The following is a 19,143-nucleotide window of genomic DNA, read 5'->3' on the forward strand; positions in this document are numbered from 1 at the left end:
GGCTGCGGTGGCCAGGAGTGGCCACTGCACTCCAGTCTGGGCGACAGAGTGAGACTCCAACTCAGAAAAAAAAAAATGTGGTACATATACACAATGGAATATTATACAGCCATAAAGAAGGACAAATATATGGACTTTGCAGCAACTTGGATGGATTTGTAGTCGATCATACTCAGTGATTTATCACAGAAACAAAGAACTGAGTTCCATATGTTCTCACTCATAAATGGAACTTGAACAATTATAATGCTGCAAGAAAGTGATTGGCAGTAGTGGAAAACAGTCAGGGGAGGGGGGTGGGATTGGAAGTGGAGGAAAACTGCTAGGGGAAGGAGGGACATACCTCATCAACAACAGTACCTGCATGATTATTGTTTATATACCTAACCCTGAATTGTATCCCTCATCTCTATAATAAATAAATTAATTTTTTTAAAAACCAAAGTACTGGGGTTATAGGCATGAGCCACCGTGCCTGGCCCAGAACTATCTTTAAATAATACTAACATGTAATAATAATATTTAGCCTTTTCACTGTCGTTTTCTCAAAGGTGAGTATACAGCAGAGTGTTCCAGAAGCTACACGTACAATAATGTTTTTGCTCTGAAGGCTAATGGAATATGTGCTGTGTACTTTAAAAAAAAACTCTCTGTTTTAACTGTAAATGTCAATAAACATAACCTACAAAAGTTAAAAAAAAAAAAGAATAGCTTGTTTTGTCCTACCTCGAGCAGGAGCCCGGGCAGTGTGCTTGTGCTCTGGGGCAGGCTGCTCAGGGGCCGCTGGCTCGGTTGGCTGCTGAGGCTTGGTCTTCTTTATTGGCATAGGCTGTGGGAGGACCTGTTTGGGGAAGCCTTTGAAGAACCACGCTCCAGAACGCTTCCATACCTAGGGAGGAGAGGTAGGGGTTGAAGACACAGCAGCCAAGCACGACTACTCTTACCTTCATGAGTGACAATCCTTATCTTTGTTCCCCACCCACAGTACACTGACACAACAGCCAGAACACTCTTCTTGCAATACACACAGCTTTGCACAATTCATAATAATGCCACCATTGGCTCTGAAACCTCATTAGAAAGGGCTTAGGTGTGCCCATGTTATGGATGGAGAAAGCTAAATATCAGAAATTTTAAGGACTGATCCAACAGGACATAGCCAGAGAATGGAAAATCTAGGACTTAACACCAAGTCTTCCATCTCTTAAACATGGCGTGCTCTCCACTACACTGGTTGTTGTACAAAGGATGATCTCCCCATAACTTCTTCAGACCTCTGGCCTTCCTCTTGGCCCTTTGGATTAGAACAGGGCAGGTGTCCTAGAAGGACATATGGAACATCTTTCATTGTCCCATCAGATACATTCTCTCCCTTGCTCTCTGTCCCAGGTTGACTACTAGGATTTACAGTAACCTGACCTCGGTCTTTAGGTTTATTTGGTAAGAAATGTCAGCAAAACCAGTTGCAAAGTTGGCACTGCTGAAATGTTCTCTGTGCAGAGGAAGAGCTAGCAGCAGGAAGGAGATTGGGGTGGTATTCATCTCCTTGGCTCCCTTCCAGCTAGTTGGAAAGTGACTGCATTCCTGTCAGGTTACACCTGCCTTCCAGCCTGGTAACCCCTCCCTCCTCCAACCCTTCAGTCTTAAGAGTGGTAACAGCAACCCTGCTTTTGCTGATATTGGAGTGACTCACCAACCTTTGTTGATTTCCCTTAGCTCTGCCCAGATCTTTGTAAAGAACACCTTTATCAAACTCTTGATTCCCCTATTGAAGTGTGCCAGCTGTTTCCTGCCAGGGTCCTAACAGATACCGAGGAGAACATGGCCATTGAGACATCATCTCAAAGGCAGGAATCTGCAGCAGGGGGTGAGTGATGGAGAAAGCCGGAGGAGGAGAAAGGACTTAACTGGGGTCAAACACATAATAAGCAGGGGTGGGGAGGAGAAAGATGCCATGGGAGAAAGAGACAAAGTAAGAGAAAGTGCAGGGGAAATGGCATGGAAAGTGTGAGACAGGAAGAGAATGAGGGAGAGGAAGAGAAGGCGGTGAAGATGAGAGGAGAATGTGAGGAAAGAAAACATGGAGAAAGCCATGGAATAGAGGGAAAGAGAAAGGCAGGATGCAGGGAGAGGAAGACCTAGGAGGAGAGTTATGGAGATTGAGGGAGGAAAGGTGGTCAGAGGGCAGTGAACAAGGGATGGGGGGAGGGAGAGAAGAAAAAATCACAGAAACAGAGGAGAGAAGAAATCCCTCAAATACTCAGGGCCCATTCTGCTGGCGTTCAAAAATGAGCTGGTACCTTTCATACTAACCTCTTAAGACACAGACCCGATAGGACCCTTGCCTCCACATGCCCTCCTGTTGCCCTGTTTCCAGAAAGGAGAAGAAAGCTGGCAAGGGGGGTGCTTCTCACCTCTCTCTGCTCGATGCAGATCTTGCACAGCCACACCGAGTGCAGGCGGTTGTTGGAGGTCTGCACCCCACACTTGGTGCACACATTCTGGGGACAAAACACAACCAGTGTCCACTCAGCTGGGCCACACTCTGAGCTGCGAGCACTTGGGGGAGAGAACTGAGAGGGGTGGCAACAGATCTCTCCTTTCTCTTGGTGGATGTAAAGGTCTAGAATTTTCCTCCAATCTGAGTCTTATTTCCAATAACAAGAACTCAAGTCAATCCCAAGCACTGAATGAAGGAATTATCTAAGAGTTCCTGTAGGTTGCAACTTAATATTTTAAGAGGAAAGGCCATATAGGCATTCAGTAATTAATTTACTTCTTGTTTATCTCCAAAATGGACCTGGGACAACCTAGACTCTGACCAGAAGTTCAATGCCCCAAGGAACAGAAAGTTATCTGAGTAAATGCCATGGCTGTGTCATAGAACATTCTATTTTTAGTGGAATTTCCTAGAAGTCAAGACAAATAAGAAAACTGAATGGGTTACAAAATTCTCCCTCTCTGGTTGACTGCAGCAGGCAAGTTTTCCCAGAATAGATACACTTTCTGCAATATTTTATTCTAAATGTCAAATGAGACATCAAGCAAGAGATGCCAAGTGACATTACGGTTATTTCCAGTTGGGTTGTTCACCTGAACTCCCTGGAGTCAGGCAGACCCTAAGGCAGTTGTGTTTCTGCCCCAGAATTGTCAAGTGCAGGCAATTTAAGGAAAGGGCAGAGGGTGAAGACAACACAGAGAGACTCTCCCTTGAGAACGAATGTTCTCAAAGCTAAAAGATTCTAATTTAGCTGGATAGAGAATTTCTAAGTCTCTTGTACCATAACCCAGGGTACAAGAATGCTGAAAGCATTCCACATACACACATGTATAAACACGTGCCTAACATGCTTTTTTAACTGAGATAGAACCAGGGTAGCTGCAGGCTCAGTCCTAGCTCATGCCTTGTCATGGGCTCCTAAGTTCATCCTGGACGGACTTATCTCTAAGGGGACAGAAAGATCAGAGTGTCTTCCAGGGAGGAAGCAGTCTCAGGGTTGCCTTGGAAGACAGTTGAACATGGGAGCATTCCAGAAAAAAATATTCAGGATCTAAGCTGCATCCCCCAAACCCAGCTCTTCCCTCACCCCACAAGCAGGAGCCTAGGATTAACCCCTGTGCAGGTGCCGCACAGGGAAGGAGGGAGAAGAGGGTGGTAGTACCTTCTTACAGTCCTCACACACCACGCAGGCAGAGCCCAGCATCCCCAGCTGTTCCCCACACAGGATGCAGCGGTTCACCCCATCCCCGGCCACATTCTTCCTCATGGTCTCCAGGCGGTCCACCAGGCGCCTGGAAGCAGAGACAGGGTCACAAGGACCTCATAGGACTGGAGACCACCAGCATCCGGCTGATGGTCATCACCTTTTCTGAGTCAAACTCTCGAGCACTTGATGATGCCATGGGCCCTTCCCCTAGAAAAAGGCATACACTCATACAATTCTGATACATTTTCAGAATATCAAAGACCTCCCCCCCTTCCCCAGACCTTCCAAGTTGGTCTACTCTACCTCTTCAGATTAAGAACCTTACCTAGTCTGTCCTACCTCTTGTCGCTTCCTCCTGGAAGCTGCCTTCTGACTCCAGATCTGTGTATCTAACTGTCCATATGACACACTCACTTGAATGTCTTCACAGCCATCTCAAACTCATGCTTTCAAATGGAATGCTTTCAGCAAGCCTGCCTCCCAGTCTCAGGAAATGTCACTACCATCCACTCACTTGCTCAAACCAGAAAGCTGGGATGTTCCTTGACATTCTATGACCCAACCAAGTCACCAAATCCTCTTGCCTCTGCCTCCCCAACATTCCTGGATTCTACCCATTTCTATCTTCACCTCAGCCAAAGCCACCGTCATCTCTCTTCTGTATGACTGTAGTAACCTCTTTACAGGCCCCTGCTTTCACTGACACTCTCCACCATCTGTCCTCCCTGCTGCAGTCATGGTGACACTTGAACAAGAATTGGATCATGTCACTGCCACCCCACTTTGAAGCCTTGGGCTGATCACTGATCCATGCGACTTCCATAACCCTGCATGGGATCTGGCCCCAGGTGAAACCCTGAATTTTTTTCTCTTTCTTGCTCTTGAATTTCATGCTCTAGTTCAGTGGTTCTCCAAGTGTGGTCACCAGACCAGCAGCCTCGATGTCATGTAGGAACTTGTGAATTAGATATTCTGAGGCGGGGCCTAGCAATCTGTGATTTAAGCCCTCCAGGGGATTCTGACTCAGGCTCAAGTTTGAGAACCACTGCTCTAGGTATCTGGGCCTTCTTCCAGTTCTGGTTCGCCTGTCTTGTACCTTCTGTTCCTTGGGATTGGAGTACGCCCCCCTGCCCACACACACATACAGATTTGTGATCGTGTGTACACACACACACAGACACACACACACACTTTTATACTTTTCCTGCCCAGAGTCCCCTCATCCTTCAGACACCACTTCCTCTTAAAAGCCTTCTCTAAACCACCAATTTTTTTCCCTGGAAAAGCAGCCCTGCCCTTCCTCATAGCACTCGTCACATTTGTAAGTAGCTGTGAGATTCTCTGCATTAAATAATTAGTCAACTGTGAAACACTCTCTGGCTTCCCTCTAGACTCTAAGTCCCCCTGGGCCAGGGACCTTGTCTGTCTGTTGTGTGCCCAGAGCTGAACCAGGTCCCCATGGGTATTCGTGCATGATGAATGAATGAATGATTGAAGGACGGGAGCTCACTCCCCATGCATGCATCCAGCAAACGCAAGCTGCACTGAGAGCCGAGTAGTGTGTAATAACCACATACACTCCTATAGTGCCTAGCAGATGTCTGGCATGGTATGAAGTGCATTGCTACCACACCAGAAGGTAGACACCACTACTGTGCCATTTTACAGGTGAGGAAAGTGAAGCACAAGGAAGTTAAATGACTTGCCCAAGGTCACACATCTAGGACTTGACAGAGCCAAAACTAGAACCCAGGTTTCTTGGGCATTCCCCTGATGCTGCTCACACTTAATGTGCACACAGATGACAGGGGAATCGCGTTAAAATGCAGATTCTGCCAGGTCTGAGGTGGGACCTGAAGTGCTGCATTGCTAGAAAGCTCCCAGGTGATGCCACATGTTGCTTGTCCCTGGCCACACTTTAAGTGACAAGGCTGTACATAGCAGTGACACCTGTGGGCATCCTATTTCCATCTCGGTTTTATTTATTTTGTGGTCACTTCCCAACAGCTTGAAGTCATTTCCTTGCCCTTCCCTCAAATGAGGACTCATTCTAGACACTGCCAGTGAATCTAGGTGGAGCTGGGCTCCTCAGGCCAAGCCCCAGCTGTGGACATGGTGGGCATAAGAGCTGATGGGAGGGCCTTGGGCATCACAGCCCCAGAGGGCTCTGGGCAGCCCTGCCTGGCAGTCACCTGTGCTGGCTCTCCCTGTGGGCCTCCTGGTTCCTGCCATGCCCTCACGGCTCTCTGACTTGCCACATCATAAATAGCAGCTTCTCATCTGTGTTCCATTCACAAGAGGAGTCGCCTTGCCTGAGGAAGAGCCAATGGTAGCCTGTGAGCCCTGGCGCCTCCGCTGTGACCCAGATTGCCCAGAACTGCTTGAGAAGGCAGGATGTGCTGAGCTGAAGGCCGCAGTCTCTTCCTGACTCTTCCTCCTCTCACCCACCCCTCCTCTCCCTGGTCTTCCCTAGAAAGGATTTCTGTAGGATGATAGGAAGGGGCAATCACCAGGAGCACGCCCCACCCTATGGCCTTAGACTCCTGTGACAATGACAGCTGGTGTTGTGAGAACATGTGCCATGTGCCAGGCACTGAACTAAGCACCTCACAGGGATCCTAATGACTCCTACAGCTGCACTAGAAGCTAAGGACACACTTTTTCTACATATTAAATGACAAAGTTGAGGTCCAGAGAGGTTAAGTGATTTACCCCAGTCACACAGCTAAGAAGTGGTGAAGGCCAGGATTGAGACCCAGGCAGTCTGGCTCCCAGCCCCTGTTCTTAACCGCTATACCTGCTGTCCCTTCACAGCCATATGCCAAGCAGAGCCCAAGGGACCATCTTGAGTAGTCCCATCTCCACCCTGCTCCATGCCCCTGCTTCTCTCATAGCCAGGGCCCTCGACTGAAGGCCAGTACCAGGCTGCAGACACGTAGTCACCCTGGCTGGTTCCGGTCCATTTGCCTCTCATGTCCCTGAGGTTGGCACAAGACACTCAGCAGCTGCTCCATCACCATGCTTCCCTCAAAGCCTTCAATGGAATTGAGAAATCTCAATTTCAGCCCCATCTTTTGCCTCTCTGTGCTTGTTTCCTTATCTGGAAAACAGGAGGCATTAGGCTGTTTTAGTGGTTGTCCAACTGTGCTCTGTGACACCCCAAGTGTTCCCTAGAGTCAGTTCAGGGGTACTCCCCTCTGTGGTTTGGGCTGTTGTGGGAGATAGAGGATGAGGTTCTGGGTGGAAGAACAGACAGAGGCAACATCCGTCCATTGTCTTGTCCCTGGATGGCCACTTGGTGCTGTCGCTGATGAGAGCTCTTCAGCACTGACCTTTTTTTTTTAGAGGGCCTGTTGGATTAGATTTCCTTTAGAAAGTTGGTTCTGGAGTTCTACAAGACAGTTTGAAGTTGACAGAGCAGATCAACGTCAGGATACCTTTCAATGAGGCAGGATTATAAAATATTATGAGATGTTGAGGTGGGCTGATGGAGGAGGGATGGCCATCACGTGGTGACTTTTTCTTACAGTCTCATTCCCACCGTTTTCTCCTTTGTCCACTGCCTCAGTCAGAAGATCGATTTTGTTTTTGCACCATACCATTGGGGGATCTCAAAGCACAGAGAGGGTGAGATACTTGAGTGGGTCACTTCACCAGGGCTGGAATCGAGTTCTCTGCATCAGGAAATTATCTTTACTTTCCATGAATCCCCATGGCCCCCTTCCTCAGGTCAAGCTTTGCCAGTGCAATTCAGGAAGAGAGTGGGGGCAGACAGATGATCCCATTCTAAACTGCAGCATGTTTTGTTGAGGACACTTGCAAGAGGTTTTTGCCTCTTCCTGGAAAATAAGGGCTGTGGATTTGCCCACTACTACAAGCCCACATTATCACCTCCCTGCTAGGATACCTGCCCTTCTACCATGGAATCCTAGAGGCAGTAGGGCCCCATTAGTGCATGCTGTCCTGGGAGAGTCACATTAGCTTCCATCAGTAGCAGCAAACGACATGGAAATGCAGCAGAGTTCAGATCGTTTTTCAGATGGCTCAGCTCAGAGATGTTTGTTACTCATGGATTCCATACAGACCAATAAAGAGGAAAGATGTGAGGAGGAGATGGGCAGACATTCCTCCCCTGACAGAATATAGGGAATGAGCAGGGAGCTTCCTGAAGCCACCCTCTCTACAGCCCAAATGCTAGGACCACCACACAGAAGGCCCCAACAGCCAAAGATTTTAAACGAGGAAATAAAACCTGGCAGGAAGCTAAGTCAAAATTGGGTCACGTTAGACTATGAGTCAAAGTGAGCCTTTATCCTGGTGATAAAACATTTCAGCATTTTCACCCCACAAGAAATATTTGTTTTTACCAGTCTTGGCAGGAGAGCCCTGTTCACACAAAGGGGGCAGTTCCCAACCCTCACTGCTTATCAGTCAGCTTGCATTAAGAAAAACACCAGCACAGGGGAGGGGGCGGGGCCTGACTGTAAACCTTCTCTGCTGAAGATGTTATTAAGTCCGGATATCAGTATTTAAGCATGCAGCCCTGTTGAGCACCTCTGCATAGGGGAATGGTCCCCAAATGTATGGCACATCCAGATCGCCTGGGGAGAGCATGCAATATTCGGAGAATGATTGTATGGGATTGGCAGCGGTTCTGGAACCTGTATTTTAGAGCAGCTCCCTGTGTGATTTTGCTGCTGGTGACTTCCTGGCCACATCTGGAGAAATGCCACAGTGGAAAAGAAGGACATGGCATGGGAAAATGCTCTCCTTGCTGTTTTAAGTGTGAAAAAAGCAAAATCCCAGAATGCAGGATTGGGAACAGGGTGTGAGTTTGGGTTTGAAACCCGCTCATCTGAATATCTTCATTGTGTGTACTGAAGAAACAACTCAGGAAAGAAATGCACCAAGATATCCACCACGATTATCACCAGGTAGAGGGATGATGAGTAACTTCTATGAGGAGACCCCCAAAACCCCAAAATTATCGTTTAGAGGGCAGACCCCTTGTAGTACAGGCTTCCCCTTCCAGGTAAGTGTTCTAGGGACCCATCAGAATCCACGTGCCAGTTTTGAGAAGGCTGCATCATAATTCGCAGAAGAAATGTCTTGAGTTGTGGCAGACAGGTGACCAATTCTCACATCATGACAATGCACCTGCCCACACCGTGCTGAATGTTCAGTAGTTCTTGACCAAAAACGGCATGACCGCCGTGCTCCACCCTTCCTATTCATCTGATCTCATCCTGAGAGTGTTTTGTTTTCTCAGATGAAAACAGTTCCCCAAGGGAAACCCTTTGCCCATGTGGAAGGGGTGAGACAAAAAACGACAGAAGCACTAAAAGGCACCAAAATGGACAAACTCGAAAACTGTTTTAAGCAGTGGAAAAAGCATCTTGATAGGTATGTTGCATCAAACAGGGAGTACTTGGAAGGTGACTGAAATTTAAACAAAACATGTAAAAATAAATACAGGGCTCGGTGGCTCAGCCTGTCATCCCGCGCCGTTGGGAGGCTGAGGTGAGTGGATGGCCTGAGCCGGCGGGTTTGAGACCCACCTGGGCAGCGAGACCTCATCTCTACCATAAATCAAAAAATCAGCCGGGCGTGGTAGCACGTGCCTGTAATTCCGGCTACTCGGAAGGCTGAGGCGGAAGGATCGCCGGAGCCCAGCAGGTCAAGGCTGCGGTGGCCGGGAGCGGCCGCTGCACTCCAGTCTGGGCGACAGAATGAGACTCCAACTCAAAAATAAATAAATAAATACAGTCTTTATAAATAAATTCCAGGTTTTGAGGGGTCCCCCTGGTACCTCCTTCTTTAATGCCTCCACTTCCCTCTTCCCCATTAAGCCCCCAATTAACTGGACTTCTCTATACTTTCTGAACTTCCTTACAATGAACACGTATTACCTTTATATCAGAAAATAAAGTGCATCTTTGAGGATGGGGATCATGTGAGCCAAGGGTTGAAACATGCAGGTTTGACTCCTACTTCTTATTCTGTCAATGACCTTGAAAAACTTGTTCTCTGGGCTCCTTTCCCAGACTTAATATGAGGGGTAGATGAGATGCATCTCAAGTTTCCTCCCATGAGCAGCATTCAGGGATGCTCAGCTCCTGAGACTGACACATAAGATTCCTCCTTTTTTTGAATTGTAAGGACCCTCCGTGACCAAAAGTAGACTGGTCCATGTTGGTTGCCTGGTTTTCTTTGCCTGTCTGGTTTTGTTTGTCTCTCTAATGTATCCACCCCCTTTACCCACATTAAGTGTCCAATTATCTGGACATTGTAAGTGGCTGTTACTCTGCTTAGGTCTTTACACACCCGATTAGCTTTATGATGACCACTTATCCCTGGTGTCCAAGAAGCATCCATCACCAGGCTGGGTGCTTAAGGGGAGCTGTTGGTTACTCAGAGAAGTAGGGTGGGCACTTCCCACTTCCCAGGATGCTCTCAGAGGCACCAGAAAGGGTATGTGCCTCCCTCTGAGCAGCAATGGATGATCTCCAGTGGAGGTGGTGGGAAGTGGATTCCCAGCTTGGTCTGACCTTGCCACCCAAATGATGGCACACGGGCTGTTCATTCATGTGACAAATATTTACAGAGCGCCTACTATGGGCTGGGTACACAGTGAGGAACCAGTGGTGAGCAAAACAGATGAAGTCCCTGCCTTCATTGACCGGGTGTCTACTGAGGGACTGAGACATTACTGAAATAATCACACAGATCACTATAATCAACATAAGTACTCGAAGGACAAGCATGGGCAGCTACGAGATCTCATAATGGGAGGGACAGGAACAGTCAGGAAGGGCCCCAGAGGAAGTGAGGGAACACGTGTGATGAACAGGAGAGGTGCTCAGCGAACCTGGGGGCTGAATAGCATGAGATGAGGCTGGAAAGGCAGCAGGGGCCACTCCATACAGGGTCTTGAGTCTAAGAGTGATGGGACAGCATTCAAGGGCTTTAAGTAAGAGGTGAATTGACCGCTCCATTTTAAACAACACTTAGACACATGAATAAAGGCCTTGGGAGGCTCAATGCAGTGAGGATGTCAGATGCTGTGGCCATGGCAGGTAGAAAGGGCAAACAGGTCTCTGGCCTTTCTCTCTACTTGCTGCTGAACAGAGCTTTGAAACAGCAAGAACGGCCCAGATGGGTCTAACTCAGTGGTAAAGAGCATAGGAGGAGGAGGGCCACAAAACGTCACTGCATACCCGCAGGCTTCAAGGAGTCATGCCTGTGTGAGTTTTCTGTGGCTGCTGTAACAAATTACCACAAACTTAGTGGCTTAAGACAACATATGTTTATTATCCTTTTTTTTTTTTGAGTCAGAGTCTCATTCTGTTACCCAGGCTGGAGTGCAATGGCATGCTCACGGCCACTGAAGCCTCAACCTGCTAGGCTCAGGTGATTCTTCCACCTCTAACTTCCAAATAGCTGGAACTACAGGTGCATGCTACCATGCCTGGCTTATTTTTTGATTTATTGTAGAGATGAGATCTTGCCACGTTGTCCAGGCTGGTTTCGAACCCCTGAGCTCAGGCAATCTTCTCACCTTGGCCTCCCAAAGTGCTGGGGTTATAGGTTTGAGCCACCATGCCCGGCCTATATTTATTATCTTAACAGTTCTGTGATGGGCACTGTGGTTTGTTTCTATAACCGCAGCTCCCTTGGAGGCTGAGGCAGGAGGATTGCTTGAGGCCAGGAGTTCAAGACCAGCCTGGGCAACACAGTGAGATCCCCATCTCTACAAAAAATTTTAAAATTAACCAGGTGTGGTGGCTCATGCTTGCAGTCCCAGGTACTCAGGAGGCTGAGTCGGGAGGCTCGCTTGATCCCAGAGGTCAAGGTTGCCTGAACTGTACTCCAGCTTGGGTAACAGAGACTCCCAACTTAAAAAAAAATTTTTTTTAAAAACAGTTCTGGAGGTCAGATATCCAACACAACTTTCACTGGGCTAAAGTCAAGATGTTGTCAGGGCTTCCTTCTTTCTGGATGCTCCAAGGGGAGAGTCTGTTCCTCGGCCTCTTCCAGGATCTGCTTAAATTCTTTGACTCCTGGTCCCATTCTCCATTTGCAAAGCCAGCAACAGAGTAATTTCCAATCTCTCTGACCTTCCTGCTTACTCTTGTAAGGATCCTTGGGCCCACATACATAATCCAAATTATCTCCCTATCTCAATATTCTTAACTCAATCACTGCAAAGACCCTTTGCCGTTGAAGATAATGTGTCCACAAGCTTCAGGGATCAGGATGTGGACATCTTGGTGAGTCACATTCTGCTGGCCCCCCACACAATCCTGCCCCATCTGCCACCAAGAACCTGATTTAGGTCTGAGTCCAACTTTACCCCTCCTAGGTAGAACAAGGTTTGGGCAATTCCTCCCTGCCTGGCTGTGGATGTCAGACAAGCCAAGCTTTGGACTTTGTGAGGTTCCAGTCACCTCTGCCAGGTGCTCATGCTCAACCCCAGGAAAGTACGGACTCCTCCCAACAGGTGTGCCAACAGCCACCTGCATGCACGCGTGCTTTCAGAATACAGAACTGAGAGACCGTTGTGATGCAGGGGTTAGGATGCCAGTTCTGGAGTGAGCTTGCCTGGCTCCATATCTGGACTTTGCCACTTCTTGGCTCTGTGACCCCAGGAAAGTGACTTAACCTTTCTGAGCCTCAGTTTCTTCATCTGTAAATTAGAGAAACAAAGTCCTTACCTCCCAGAATTGTTGCAAAGGCAAAATGAGATAGTACGTGTAAAATGCCCAGAACAGGGCATTTGTAACTGCTCAGTAATGGTTGCTGCTAATTATTTCTTCTGGAAATGCGTGGCTTTTATAACTCCCTAAACTCTCATTTTTTCTACATAACCAGGATGCTATAACATGCTTGTGAAATCTGTTTCTCTAAAGCTTTTGCAGGGGCTGCAGTGACTAGAAATGTATAAAACTCACCTGTATATCTCTAAACACACACATACACACACACACACACACACACACACACACACACACACACACACGGCACATATACCCATATGAGTACACATGCCTACAGACATACCGCAGAGGCATGTGTCACTTGATCAAAACCTACATGCAAGAACATGCCTTCACATCCATGCATGTACACGCCCCGATCCTGCAAAGACCTTGACTCCCATGGACTGCCTCCTGCAGGTGAGGATAGAAGTCCAGAGGAGGCCTAACAGCTGCCTGTTTGTTAAGCCCAGCATCCCTTGAAAAGCTCAACCTGACCTCAGAAACATTCAGGCAATCGTCTTTGAGCTTTCCCGGGTCACTGCAGCATCTTGGTGACTGTCGAAGAGCAGGCTCATGGATGCACAACTGCACCAGGAAACAGGCTTAATGTAGCATGCTGCAGTACCCAGGGAAGACACTCCGCCTGCCCTGGTGGGACAGGTTTACGTGCCAATCCCTGAATTAGCAGGGGAGACAGTTAGAGGCTGGGTTTCCACCAGCTAGTGGGAGGGAGCCAGAGCAGCTGCCTCAGAAGCAGTGGTTGATGTGACTTCATGATTCATAAAAACACAGCAGAGTGGGAGAGTGGGTGTGCCTGTGTGTTCTCTCCCTCACCCCTTCCTTTCTTCCCTCCCTCCTTCCCTTCCTCTTCTCTTTCTCCCTCTCTCTCTCTCTCCTTCCATCTCTCTCTCCCTCCCTCTCCCCCTTCCCTCCATCTCTTTCTCTCTCCCTTTCTTTCTTCCTCTCTCTCTCTTCCTCCCTCTTCCCCTCCTTCTTCCCTCCATCTCTCTTCCACTCTTTCTTCCTTTCTCTCTCTTACACACACACACACACACACACACACACACACACACACACACACACACACACACACATCAGTGCCAGAATCATGCCACTCACTCTTCACCTGACCCTAATTGCCAAGTGGGGGGACATTACTGTTGAGTTTATTAGACTTGGCACTTTCTGAAGTCAAGATTGGACCATCTGCTGTGAACAGGGAAATGGCTGCTCCGACAGGGGCAGCTTGAGGTAGCAGTGCTGGGGTCTCTCAGGAGCCTGTCCTTACATGACCGAGCTGCTCCACCATGGATCCACGTGGCTGGCACGCAGGGCATGTGTGCTTCAGACTCATTAATTCTTGCTGTTGGTTATCACTGTCACCACCTGGGGCGCTCTAGATCCTGATTTCTCTCCTTGAGGTATTGGTGGATGGGATTCTTGCCTGGGTCTCTGTACTTTGGGGAGGGGGTGGTCATCCCAGTTCAGAGTAGGAGCCAAGAGAAAAGGATGGCTGGAGGATCAGCTAGGGTAGGCCACACCAGGCAAGGTGCTGTAGCAATATCAACCCTGTAATAGCAATAGTCATGGTGCTTGTTTCTGAGGGCTTACTGTGCCCTGGTACTCTACAGGCATTGTTTTCCTTAAGTCACCAACAATCTGGGAGATAAGCCCTATTATTCCCATTTTTCAGACAAGGAAACTGAGGTACACAAAGCAGAAATCTCTTGCCCAAGTTCACACATCCCAAGGGTGGCAGAGGTGGATTCGGAGATCAGGTCCAGCTTCCCAGTTGATAGAAAAATGGTGTCTGTGTTTCATCTCAATGCTTAGGGCTGGGACTCTTTCTGAGCCCTCTCCCTGCCCTTTTCTGTCATGGAAAACAGAGTTGAGAGAATGTGATGTGATGGCCTGCAGGGGACTAGGGCTACAAGGTGGAGAGGAAAGAATTGTTTCATTGAAGGAAGAAACTGTGAGACTGAGTCAATTAACCCTGTGACTTATTGACTTCTCTAAAACCCTGAAATCATCTGCCAATTGCCTTTCCTGCCTGTACTCCTTAAAGGCAACAGGATACAGTGGGAGGATAGATTCAAGTTCAAAATCTGGTTTGGCTCTGTGAAGGCTGTGTGCCCCTGGGCAAGTGGTTTAACCCCCTGAGCCTCAACTTCCTTAGCTGCAAAACAGAAACCATAATCTGTCTCACAGTGAGGACATCAAGAGAATTAACAGAAATATAATATATTTGAAAATCCCTAGCCCAGTGCTTGGAGATATATGTTTGTTTCCCTATGGAATAGCAGAATAGGAATCTAATCCTGGTGACAGTCAGACTGGGTTCATAAACGCAGTCCCACCACTTATTAGCTGTGTGACTGTGGGCAAGCTGCTTAAACTTTCTGTGCCTTGGCTTCCTCATCTGCAAAATGGGAATGATAATGATGTGATCTACTGCATAGGATTGTTCTGAGGACTACATATATGAATCTACATAAAGCTTTGAGCATAGCACCAGCACATGATGCTGATAAGAGAGGCCTGTTGGGATTATTTCTCTAGAAGTTGATTATGATTGGAGGAAAATGTTTAGTTCATTTCTCCTTCCCTTTGTGAACCACCAACAAAAAGGCTGGAGTCGTGGTTCTCAACAGGCAGTGACCTTGCTCCCCGGGAGACAGAGTTGGGAGACATTTTTGGTTGTCACAATTCGGCAGGGAGTTACTACAGCTAACTCTCCTTAGTGGGCAGAGGCCAGAGATACTGCTAAACAGTCTACACTGCACAGGACAGACCCCACCACAAAGAATTATTTGTCCCAAAATGTAAGTAGTCCTGGAGTTGAAAAGTCCTGGGCTGGAAGGATTTGGAGACTGCCCCATCCAACTTCCCATTTTACAGATGAGGTCAAGGAGTCTGAGAGGTTAAAGTGATTCAGTGAGAGACTTAGTTGAGTTTATGGTCGATTCAGCACATATTATTCATCCAACCTTTGTTTATTTGTTCTATTATGGCAGGGACTTTGCTAATTAAAGGGTCCAGGAAACTTCTATTCTCATCTTGTATGAACAGATTCCATCAAGTATTAGGGCTGAATGGATTCTGAAAAGCATTGATCCAATCCCTGAGAAAACTGAGGTACTATACTCAGAAACATTAGGAGGTTCAGAGTTTTCCTCAAATCTAATGAAATGTGTGAATATTTCTTCTGTAAAATGCACAGACACATTCATAAATACGTCTATAAGGTCAGATGCCCCCAAGACACCAGATCCCATCCACAGAGAGTCTAAAACTGCTGGTCAAAAAAGGGGGAGGAGTCAGAAAGAGAAGCATATGCCCTGACTTATGGCAAACCACAGGAACAATGCCCACCTAATAGATGTAGCAAGTTCTAAGCATTATGACTCACTTCTCCCTTTGCCCATATTTTAGAAAAATTCTGTGCCAAAAACATGGGGGACAGTGGGACCAAGATGGGAGGTGATGGAAGGCAACAGATCCTATCAACAACAGGTCTCTCCAGCTTCCTCCTCCATCACAGCGTCTGGATGCTAAGGTTAATGACAAATTGTAATTACTTTTTGGGGCCCATCTGTTTAGGGAAGTTGACCTCAAATGGAAGCCACTCAGCTGCCAGTCCCTTCACAGAAAAGATATATGAACAAATGCCTTTGAGAGGCACTGGACAGAAAGAAATATAATAAGGATGCAGAGAGACCTACCAAGGAGAAAAATGTCTAATTCCAAACTTCTAAAATACAGAAATACATTCTAAAAGTCCTGTGGAGTGTCTTTGCAACTCACAAAGGCCCCTTTAATGCTCAGGAGAAACTCTCAGCAGCAATGTTTGTCTAGCTTGGCACCTCTGGCCACAGATGATTGGATGACAGGTGGGCACCTAGGGCAAGCTAGGCCAATCAGAGTTCCTTCCCTGGGAATTTGGAATCAGGATGAAAAAGAGCTATAAAAACTGGCAAGATGTAACATGTGGAATGAGAAGTAGATCTTTTTTGAAGCTAGGCTGTATTCCTGTCCTCAGATTCCCTGTAATATCTCTGAAACTTTATATCAAATTTCCCTTTTGTATAATGTGGTAGAGTCTCCTAAGATAGCTGTCAATAATGCCTCCCTCCCCTGCATGCATGTGCCATTTATCCCCTAAGGAGATGGGGTCCTATTTTCTCTCCCCAAAAGAGAGTGGTGGAAGCGATGTCCTGCCAGTCCCAGACCTAGCTATTAAGGGACCTGGCAATGTCCACCTTTGCTCCCTTGGGAGCCAGCTGCCGTGTAAAGGAGCTCAGGCCAGACTAATGAATAAGGAAGCATCACATGGAGAGAGAGGGGCTACTTGGAGAGTGCCAAGGTACAGACACGAGAGTAAAGCTTTCTTGGACCATCCAGCCTAGTGCAGCCACCAACTGAATGTAACTGAGTGAGCAAATCCAGCCAATATCCCCTGGAGCAGAAAACCTACCCAGCAGAGCCCTGTCTGAATTCTTAACTCACAGAATCACAAAAAATAATATCACTGTTATTGCTTCAAGCACTACATTTTGAGTGGTGTATTATGTAGCAAGAGATCACTGAAACAATCTAGCTGGAATTAGTTTCCTTTCTTGCAAGCAAAATATCCTAACAAATATAGAAAGTCTGTAGAAGTCAGGCTTGCAATATAAACTCTGAAATTCCACTTAGTGCTTATATAAGGAATGTGGGGCAAAATGAGGCTAGTTAATGAGTTTCTTTTCTGGTCATTATCTCCCCCTCCTGATATGCTGAGGAGAGCAGAGTTGGGCTGCCAGTTGAGTGGTGAGTGAAGGCTTAGACTCCTCTTGGAAGAAGCGAAGTGGCACCAGGAAGGAAATGACTCTGGTTTACTGCATGGCCTGGGGCTCCCTGGGGCTGTGAACTCTAGCAAAACTACCCCAGGGAGACAGTGCCACCTGGGAGGCCTGAGGGTATTTCTCTCCTGAAACTCTCAGAACCACAGCCACATGGAGGCCAGGTCTAGCAGCTTTGGGAGGTACAGACAAGTTAATAAGAGCTGGAAAGAATCACTGGGCCAGCACAGAAGGGGTTTCAACATCCAGCCCTCATAATGTCCCTTCCAAACTTGAGTGATTAAAATTTCCAGACTCTGCAAACTAGGAATGTGGGGACAGGCCTTCAGGAAATGCATCTTATGGATTTAAGAGCATAGTTCTGAGAATAAGCCAGACAGGGATGTTTACTTTGCCTCTACATGGCCTTGGGCAAGTGACCTAAATACTCAAAGCCTCAGTTTCCCCACCTGCAAATTGGGAATGATCATAATAGCACCTACTTGATAGGATTGAGAGAAGCAATTCATGAGTTAATTCATATGACGTTTTTAGACACAGGGCTTAACACATAGTAGGTGCTCAATCAATGGTACCCATCATGATGATTAATTATGTTTGTTGGCAATGATTTCATAACTTTCCCAGATGGCTTTCACTCAGGTAATAGAAAAGAAAATTCAGCCTTATAGGGTTGATGCCTGGACCCAGAAGGGGACACAGATACAACTGCGATTTTAACACAGTTAAAAGGAGCTAATTTATCCTGAGAGGCACAGCCAACAATAAAATACAGGGTCTTCCACCAGACACCCCCAATACTGTAGAGTCTGAGCAGGAAGGATCACAAGATCCAGACAGACTACTTGATGAGTAGGGAAACTGAGGCCCCAAAGGCTTGTTAACTGAAACCCACAGGCTCTGCTGTGGGAGCCTCAGTTGCCACCCTCATTTTCATTCTTGCTCCGTGTATGATGTTCCTGTTGGCTTTCATCTGACTCCACTCTGTTCCCCGCCTAGGGAAGAGGGGGTGGAACAGGAATCAGGGCAGGTTTGAGCTTACAAGACACAAATAGCACTGGGTTTGCCTCTGGCGATGCTACCAGCGAGGGATGACTGCAGGAAGCATGCTGTGAAACAACCACAGCCAGAATCTTCCGGGAGTGTCCTCCCCACTCTGGGAAGCCAGGCAGAAAACACCGTCTCAGCAAAGGGACATTCTGCCACCAAAGACTTGGCCTAAGCTCCTCTGGAAGCCTCTCAAATCTCCTTCAGGGAAAGCTAGGGGCTGCTAGAACTCCAGGGCCTGCCAAACAGGAATCTTGGGGCAGACTTCTAGAACAAAAGCTTCAGCTAGTGTCAAGCATAAGCTTCCTCGGTTTTTAAGGAAAACTCACTGTTATATAATTGCCACCAGGCATTAAGCATGTACTCTAGGCAGGGCACATAATAGTTTGCATGTTAATTAAATACTCACCGAGAAGTATTTGCTAATATTATCCCCATTTTGCAGAGGAGGAAACTGAGGCAGAGAAAGGTAAAGTGGCCTACCTGAGGCACACATGGAGTAGGTAGCAGAGCTGGAATTTGAACAAGTTATCTCTGACTTCAGGACCCCAGTTCTTAATCACAGTACTCTGCTGCCATGTCATCAGGTTGGTAGGCGGAATATGGCAGGACAGTGGGGAAAAGACAGAGATCTCATTTGCCCTGTTCTATGACATTCAAGCTGGGTTATGCTCAGTTCACAGGAACCTCCTTGGCTTTCCCCTCAGAGGCAGCCCAGCAACCATGTTGCTACAGTAAGGCTGGGCACTCCTAGATACAGCTGATTGGATGAGGGATAGCACCTGAATA

The 19,143-nt window shown here is 47.4% G+C and overlaps 1 protein-coding gene across 4 annotated transcripts in view; it reads right to left on the reverse strand.

Moving 5' to 3' along the window:
* RPH3A (rabphilin 3A) overlaps positions 1-19,143 on the reverse strand; it is a 319,927-nt gene that overhangs the window by 30,516 nt on the left and 270,268 nt on the right. For all 4 annotated transcript variants that reach the window (XM_021714274.1, XM_021714275.1, XM_021714276.1 and 1 more), the window contains 3 exons: positions 3,663-3,792; positions 2,415-2,501; positions 727-889 (listed from right to left, as the gene is read on the reverse strand). In XM_021714274.1, coding sequence (XP_021569949.1) covers positions 727-889; positions 2,415-2,501; positions 3,663-3,792 — 380 coding nt within the window. The remainder of the gene's footprint in view (positions 1-726; positions 890-2,414; positions 2,502-3,662; positions 3,793-19,143) is intronic.

The sequence above is a fragment of the Carlito syrichta genome, unplaced genomic scaffold, assembly GCF_000164805.1.
Source record: "Carlito syrichta isolate Samal-C Ts95f unplaced genomic scaffold, Tarsius_syrichta-2.0.1 Scaffold305566, whole genome shotgun sequence".
Classification (NCBI taxonomy): domain Eukaryota; kingdom Metazoa; phylum Chordata; class Mammalia; order Primates; family Tarsiidae; genus Carlito; species Carlito syrichta.